Source organism: Streptopelia decaocto (assembly GCF_964273445.1).
Source record: "Streptopelia decaocto genome assembly, chromosome: 5".
Classification (NCBI taxonomy): Eukaryota; Metazoa; Chordata; class Aves; order Columbiformes; family Columbidae; genus Streptopelia; species Streptopelia decaocto.
Window position 1 is genome coordinate 38,089,038 of NC_138659.1, and position 8,682 is coordinate 38,097,719.

At 43.5% G+C, this 8,682-nt stretch overlaps 1 protein-coding gene across 1 annotated transcript; it reads left to right on the top strand.

The window, feature by feature from the left end:
* The first annotated feature begins 115 nt into the window (after positions 1 to 115).
* TFAM (transcription factor A, mitochondrial) lies at positions 116 to 7,839 on the top strand. The gene is made up of 7 exons (XM_082053438.1): positions 116 to 230; positions 314 to 447; positions 2,834 to 2,904; positions 4,189 to 4,338; positions 5,458 to 5,553; positions 6,063 to 6,119; positions 7,080 to 7,839. Exons 1-7 carry the CDS (start codon positions 163 to 165, stop codon positions 7,296 to 7,298), a joined length of 795 nt encoding a protein of 264 aa, XP_081909564.1. The 5' UTR covers positions 116 to 162; the 3' UTR covers positions 7,299 to 7,839.
* Positions 7,840 to 8,682: the final 843 nt, after the last annotated feature.

Sequence of the window (8,682 nt, forward strand, 5' to 3'; positions counted from 1 at the left end):
GTTGAACCGGGAGCGGGCACAGGGACCCAGCGCGGGGTCACCTTGGGTCCGGCGAGGGGGCGGTGCCTCTTCCTCGCCCCGCCCCTTTGCGGGCATCATAGCAACAAGCAGCCAATCCGCAGGCCGCTGTCCCAGCGTGCCGTGCGGCGGTGCGGCGGCAGCATGGCGGGCGCGCTGGCGCTGCTGGGCCGGGCCGCGGCCTTGCTGGGCGGTGCACAGCGGCTCCTCAGGTGCGCGGGTGCCCGGCGGCGGTGGGCGGGGCGCTCTGGCTCTCCCGGTGCCCGCGGCGGTAACCGCGGTGTGTTGTGTGCAGGGGCGGCGGCGCTGGCCTGGCCGAGAGGTGCCTGTCCCGGGGGAGCGGCGCGGAGGAGCGGCCCAAGCGGCCCCTGACGGCCTATTTCCGATTCCTGAAGGAGCAGCACGCGGCTTTCCGGCAGAGGAACCCGGGTGAGGCCGCGGGGCTTCGTGCTGCTGCGTCCGGGGGTGGGTTAGAAGGGGGTGGCCAGTAGGTCAGAGAGGTTCTCCTGCCCCTCTACTCTGCCCTGGGGAGACCACACCTGGAATATTGTGTCCAGTTGTGGCCCCTCAGTTCCAGCAGGGCAGGGAACTGCTGGAGAGAGTCCAGCGCAGCCACCAAGATGCTGAAGGGAGTGGAGCATCTCCCGTGTGAGGAAAGGCTGAGGGAGCTGGGGCTCTTTAGCTTGGAGGAGACTGAGGGGTGACCTTATTAATGTTTACAAATATATAAAGGGTGAGTGTCAGGAGGATGGAGCCAGGCTCTTCTCGGTGATAACCAATGGTAGGACAAGGGGTAATGGGTTCAAACTGGAACACAAGAGGTTCCATTTAAATATGAGAAGACACTTGTTCCCAGTGAGGGTGGCAGAGCCTGGCCCAGGCTGCCCAGGGAGGTTGTGGAGTCTCCTTCTCTGCAGACATTCCAACCCGCCTGGACACCTTCCTGTGTAACCTCATCTGGGTGTTCCTGCTCCATGGGGGGATTGCACTGGATGAGCTTTCCAGGTCCCTTCCAACCCCTGACACTGTGATTCCTTGGAACACAGAGATCTGAACCCCTCGGGTGCTCCGGGTTCCCCAGAGAATCTGCTGTCCCTCCGGGTGCTACCAGTGCTTCCTAAAGGGAAACTGGAACAAAGTATCACTTTGTGAAACTGAGTGTCATGAAGTAGCTAAAGTGCATTACCGTGGTTTTAGGAGACCTAAACCATCTCATTGTCTGTATCGTACCCCAAAGAGATTCAGCATTGCTGTAATTCCTGCCTCTGCATGTGTTAACTTAGTTTTTATTCTCAATAAGCCCTGAAAGTTAATGCTTTTCTGTAACTTTAAAAATGTTTGAAGGAAGAGCTCACCTGGCAGTATGTGCTAACAATAATTTGTGATTTTCATTTATCTTTAAATCCATATGTATTTGAAGTGCACTATTGCTGATACAATGAGCTGGATATGATTTTATTTTGCTGCTTAGTAATTTAAAAACTACACATACTGGATTACCTTGATGTATATGTGAGAAAAATTTACTGTAGTTAGAAGAAAATGTTTTTTTCTGTGAATGTCTTTAATGTGTTATCTAAAAATTCGTTTATAGGCAGTGTGGTTGCTCTTGTCAGATAGCAGCAAAATACAATGCTGCGCTGATTTTGAAAATACTGTTGAAATGAGTGTTAAAATATTTAAAGATCCATGGTCACATTGGGCAAGTCATGAGGTAAATCTGAGTATAGAGCCCCTTTGATACCCTGTGTTGCTCAGTAGTTCAAGAGTTCAGCAATCTGAAAGGCTGAGACCCTGAACTTGCAGAGGTTTTTGTGTGTGCCATACCAGGCTTTTCCACGTTTCCAAAATGTGAGTAATCTGCAAATAAGTGCACTGCAAATTGAGAATTCGGGGCTTTCCTGTTCCAATAGAGGTAATGTTCCAAAATAAACTGACTTTTTTTTTTTCTTGTATCATTGGCAAAGCATTGTATTTTCAAATATATGTATATAGCTCAGTATACTTGGACTTAAGACTCTCCACCTGTGTTGTTTTTGCCAGAATTCTGAAAGTCAGGTTACTGATAAGAGCTTAATTCTACTGTTAAATGGCTGAACTTTACATTTGAGGTGGGAGAGACAAAGATTTATTATTTCTTTTAGCATGAAGCAGAGCAAAAGCCTGGAAAGGGTTTTTCAAGAAAATAGAAGCTTATATCTTCTTTCTACCACCCTCTGGGTTCTTATTTGTTTTTTAATTATTTTGTTTTCCCCATTTACAAATTCAGGTTTGGCTGGAAACCTCATCAAAGCACCATAGTGTAAGGGCTTTGTCAAAGGCAGTCAGCTGAAAACCAAAGCACATTCAAGTCACTGTAATTTTGTGAGAGAAGGAAATTATTTTTTCTTTAACCTTCTATTGAATAATATTGTAAATGAAGGACTTTATTTTAATAAAGATCAAGCACATGTGCTGTATCAGGTGGATGAAGTCACATTATACTTGCTTTGAAGAATCCAGCAGACTCTTTTTGCCAGAAACAGAGAACTGGAAAAAAGAAACTCTTGTGGAGAGGTGATAGCTGTCTGTCTTGGAATGGTGCTTCCGTTTATAACTCTGTGTTTCATTTGAGTTGACAGCAAGAGCAGGGACTCTTCCCCCAAATATTACAGTTCCCTTTAATTGCCCCAGTAAGTTAGTTTTATTAAAGCAGGAAAATGCATTTGTACAGGAAAAATATTCTACTGACAGCTTTTCTTGGAAAAAATGGAAGCAGTTTGCTAAAGATACAATATTGATCTTTATTTTCTTGCTTTCTAATTTTAACGGACAGAAATAGGCAATGTGGAGCTGGTTAGAAAAATAGCAGGTGCTTGGAAGGAGTTACCAGCATCACAGAAGCAGGTGAGTTTGTATCTTTGCCCTGTGTACTTTGAATTCTATACAATCTTAATGGTGGGTTTTGTTTGGTGTCCTCTGTGGATTTTCTGGTTTGCGTGGTGATTTTTTTCTTTGTTTGCTGGGGTTTTTTTAAAACAACATTTAAAAGGCACTTCTGTACAAAGGTTTAGACATAAATACAATTCTGAAGAGAATTTGGATCTTTGAAGTACACAGGGAAAGAAACTTTGATACTTGTACCTGTGGCAATGGTTTTTGTATTTTTAATCTGTTGCCAGAGAAAGATACAGGTCTTGCTCTCTGTGGCTGCAGGGCTGGGAACCAACATCTCATTTCTTTTGGAAGGGTAATTGCAGATGTGTGTGCAATACGTGTATAATAACTTAAGTATTGTAAAGTTGTTCTACTTTTATATGCATGTTCGGTGAAACTTCAATTAATTTTGATGAAAGGACCAGATTTTTTTTTCTGCTGATTAGATAGAAACCAGAGACTAAACTTACAGGTAACTTTCTTGAAGTTTCTTCTTTTTGTCACAGGCATTGAAGTTTCTTAAAGAGTGGCAGTTTCAAGGGATAATTTAAAACAACTGAATTGCTAATCATTGCTGATTATAAGTGCATTTATAGCAAAATGATTGTTCTTCCTTGATTGCAGTCAGCAATTAGATTCAGTTAGGAACTAATTGCAGATTTCTAGCTAAAATAATGTCTTTGTTCAATGGAATTGAAGTACTTTTCTATCCCTTCTGGACTTCTGGCTCCATGTGCTTTAGTATAAATCTGCCTTTCCATTTGTATGCCTGAAATGGAGAGCAGGATGGTGATTTTTCAGGTCTGCCTGGGTGCTGGCTATCCTGGCTCAGCTCTGCTTGGTGCCCAGGCCATGTTTTTATCGCCCTTCTATAGCTGATATTGGCAGGTGTAAGAATCTTTTTGGTGGCTGGAGCACCTGTGTGCTGCAGCGGGTAATCATTTCAACTGCGCTTCAGCATTTCCTCCATGTATGGAAGATTGTTATTGCTTTGAGCTGTGTCTGAAGACTCATCCGGCGTTACCAGATTAACAGATCACTAATGGGACAGGCCCAGGTTTTGAATCAGAGTTTTGAATCCATTCTAATCAAACATCTGAAATTACTTATCTACTTTAAAAATATTGTGCTCCAGGGTAGTCTGCATTTTTTTTTTTTTTTTTTTTTAGCAGATTAGAAGTGTTAGCTTGTTTAATGGTCAAGTGCTTCAGACTGACAGCATGTGTTTAAGGTTGATGATGGTTTGCTTTGCAGATTTATGAGGACGCTAGAAAGGCAGACTGGCAAAAATACCAGCAGCAGCTGGCCACGTATAAAGCACAGCTAACGCCAGCCCAGGCCGCGGCTCTGAAAGAAGAACGGAGAAGACGACTGGCGAAAAGACGATTGTTCAGGGTCAAAAGAGTAAGTACCTTGAAGCTCAAGGTTCTTTTCTATTTGTCTTGTATACAGAGCAGAGCTGAAGCATGTTTAGAAATAGAAAAGCGACTCTTAGAATAAAAATCCACAACACACCACCACCAAAACACACCATGAACCCCAAACAAAAGCCAGAAAACCCCATGGACTAAAATAATTGCTGGTGTTAGCAGTTATTTCAGTGGTTTTCCTGTGTTTGAAGACCAGAATTAGAACTTCATGCTCACAGGTAGCTTTTCCATGCTTTTTACTTCCAGTTCCTAAAGCTGCCCTGAGGAATGGCGGGTAATAACAGACATTAGAAGCAGCAGTGCTTTGTGTGGTTGCAAAGACATCCAGAAACAGCTTCTCACAAAGGCCTTGTGTCCGTTACTTTCAGTTGCCCCTGCAAGGTGGTGGCTGTTTGAAGTCACCTTTTTTCCTTCCTTTCTTTGGATTCTGCCACTTTGCTACCTGGGCAGCTGCTGGCACGTTGAACTAGAACTGCGTAGAGGCACATCTGGTAGTGCCCTTTATTGACTTATTCACGCAGATAGTCTTCTCTGTTCCCTTTTAGCTGGTTTATATACAAATCCTGAGAGACAGGACTATCTGTAAAAGTACAATTATCCCTGTAGGCAAAGCATTCTGATAGCAGAAACCTAGTTTGTTCTTTTTTTTTTCCTTGGAAATCTGCTGGTTCTGTTCCACCTTCTCACCTCCCACCAAGAAGGGTATCTGCCCTCCTCTCAGCAAGTGTTTCACACCAGAAACCAAAGCCCTTCTAAGATAATAGAAAACTTGTCAGCATGACTTTCATACTGAGTGGAATGTAGTAACAGTTTTTGTTTTTCTGGAAGACTTAGCTGAAGTAAGGAGCAGTTTTAAAATGCCTTTTTTAATGTGTGAGATTCAGGTTGTTAGCTTTTCTTAATATAGTTTACCATTAGTCTTGACAAGTGAGAATAGCTAAAGCATCTTTACATACAGTCCAGGTTGTAGAATAAACCACCAACAAATTAATTTGAATCCGATTTTTGTATAAAACATAAAGACAAATGCCAAGTTTTGTTTTAGAAAAAGTACATGCTTGGTGAATTGAATAACTTTTCTTGTTTTTTAAAGGAATTGACTGTCCTTGGAAAACCTAAAAGACCTCGTAGCGGCTTTAACATTTTTGTGTCAGAAAACTTCAAAGAAAGTGTGGGAATTTCACCTGTGGTAAGCCAGGAAAGGTTGTCCTTTAAAGCAGATCTATTGTATTGAGAAAATCTGTTTTATATTCTGTCATTTTCAAATAAACCATTCTGTAGTTCAGTGTTCAGTTCACTCCTAAAGTGGTACAGTTTCCTGTGGTCACAGTTAACATTTATGTGGGCTTGCCTTAAGTTAGGGTTTGGTTTAAATGAAACCAAAATGCAGGGTGAGATGTAGTCTTGTTGCTATAAATCAGCTCAGTTGTTCTGCTTGCCTGCTTTTGTGGCAGTCTAAGTAATTTAACCTGCTTTGTGCTTTTATTACCTGTAAATGTAGCTCAGATGATGCCCAGCAACTTGTTGAACTGTGTCATTTATTATTTACATTAAGGGGGGGGTATTAAGCCCATGTGACTGTGCATTTTTACCTTGATTTATACTTGGTCTTCACTAGTTTGGCACTTGTCTGTAACCCTCTGTGGTGACTCTGCTGTTGAAATAATCCTAATTTATTGCCTATTCCGTATCTTGTAGGCAAAGATGAAGCAGTTATTTGACTCATGGCAAAAACTGTCCACTACTCAAAAGCAGGTACGTTAGTGGATTTTGATGAGGCGGTGATCTGATGACAAACTCGAATCAAAATCAATAAATTCTTACAGAATCTTGAACTGGATTGTTCAAATATAATACTGAGGAAAATACTCCAAGATCGTCTTTATGCATCTTGGGAAAGACTGTCATAATTTTTATTCCAGTAGTGACCATTCCTTCTGTGGTGTTGGTGAAATGTGAGCAGGTGGGATAGGATGCAAGTTCTGTATGGCTGGAAATGGATGTTGAGTGGCATCTCAAGAGGAAGGTGGAATAACATACAACAATTTGATTTTTTTTTTTTTTTCTAATCTATAATATTTTTAAATGGCAGCGTATTAATTTGCTGCGCATTGCAAGACCTGACAGGTAAAAGCAACAGAAATCTACAAGTGATGTGTGCAGAGTAATTTATTAACTTGGGTTTTCTTGGGCATGCTTTTCTGCCAGTTTTCTCAGTGTATCAAAATATGAACCTGCAGATTAGGGGTATGAAAATCAGAGGAGATGCAATACTGAAATTTGACCTAAGCCTCCAGATTTTCAGGTATTCTGTATGTTCCTCCTGAATGACCTTCTTACGGATTGTTTTGAACGTGTACGTAGAACCTGCGCTAAGTTCATGTTTTTGCTGTAGAAAAAGTTGTGCAGAAATATCATGTTCCGTACTTGCCAGCTCCCTCAAACTAGTACTCAGAAAGCCTTAATGAATAAATTTCCTCTTCAGGAATGGCCATCTGTTGACATAACCATAATTCAATGCTAAGATTTCATTTTTTTGTGCAAATCTGATTTTTTTTAAATTTGCTGGAGGCAGAAGTTCGTGCCTGGCATGCACACGTAGGTCTGGTAGTGTGTCACCTTTGTATCAAAGGGAGGATGTGACCTGGCAGTTATCCCCACACAGCCCCTTCCATAACTGTTTGTATTTCCTAACAATACATAATTTTCTTCCAGCCGTATCTGCAGCTTGCTGAAGACGATAAGGTTCGGTACGAGAATGAAATCAAGTCGTGGGAAGCAAAAATGATTGAGCTGGGACGTGAAGACCTGGTACGTTCCGGAAAGCAAAAGCCAAAAAAGCAAACTCGTGAAACGGCCAAGAAAGCCGAAACAGCCAAAGCTTCCTCACGTGAAAAGGCGGCAAAGCTAAAGTTGAAAAAATCGGAAGAATAAAATGGTGAAGTATTTTATATTTAATGCCCTTTGGTTGTAATGCCTTTGTCTGGGGGCATAAATTCTGCAGCCAGCGTTAGTGCTGAAATTGGGCAAACCCGTAAAGGGTGACACAGAGAAGGGGCTGAGGTGAGAGAGGACCCAGGGTCTCTGGAACTGACTGAAATAATCATTGAGGGTGTAGCCTGAACTGTACAGTTACCGGTTAATCAAGCTGTGAATAGTAATACTGACGTCAGCAGAGCTCTTCAGTAACGGTAGATAACAGCTGGCTTTTATAAGATATTTTTTACGAAAGCGAGAATATTCTACTGTGTTACCATCTAAATTCTGTAAATGAGAGCTGAAATATGAGTTTTAACACTTCTGTTTTATTCCCTCCATGGTCTTGGTCATGAAGAGATATGTTCTACATTTCAGCAAGAGGCACAAGAAATGTAAAATACCTTTATTGTATGCATCTGTCTTTTTGTACGTATCAATCTGTGTGTACCACTTCTGTTGCATTTCATTAAAGACCATATGATTTTTTCTATAAACATCTTTATTGGACTCTAATTCCATGGTTTTGTTTGGATACCTGCAAACACTTTTGCCTTCCTGTTGTCGTATTTGGAACAGCCTGGATAGAAAACACACAAACTGGTGGAACTTTGGGTCTTGATGGAATAAATACAGGTATTTTGAAGAGCTGCTTGTTTTTTATTTTACTGGGCTTGGTGTGTTTTAGTAGCAGTCTCACAGGTGTTCTGGAGAACCTGTGTTTGTAAAGGAATGCTTGGTCAGTAGTCAGGGGGTGTCAGCCTGCGGAGCTGCCTGACCCACAGAGCCGCTTGTTTACCAACGTGGACTGCAAAGCCACACAGATTTTTTTTTTCTTTCTTATTTCCTTTTCTTTTTCCTTCATTTTTCTTCCCTTTTTTTCCTTTTCTTACTTTCTAAAATTTTCCTTCCTCCCTTCCTCTCTCCCTCCCCTATTTTTCCCCCCCTTTTTTCATTTCTTCTCTCTTTCCTCTTTCCCCTCACTGCTGTTGGTGTCTCTCCCAGCCGGGAGGTTCGTCCCTCACGCGCACGCTCCCAGCAGGTCCCTGAGGGGACCTGGAACCTCCTTCCCCGCGCGTGTGGGAGAACTCGGGCCCGGCGGTTCGGGGACACCGGCCCGCGGCGGGCGGGACTCGACTCGGCTCCCCGGGGCGGGCGGGACTCGGCTCCCCGGGGCGGGCGGGACTCGGCTCCCCGGGGCGGGCGGGACTCGGCTCCCCGGGGCGGGCGGGACTCGGCTCCCCGGGGCGGGCGGGACTCGGCTCCCCGGGGCGGGCGGGACTCGGCTCCCCGGGGCCGTGCGCCCCGCGCCGGCACGTTCCCGCCTCCCGCGCGGCTCTCG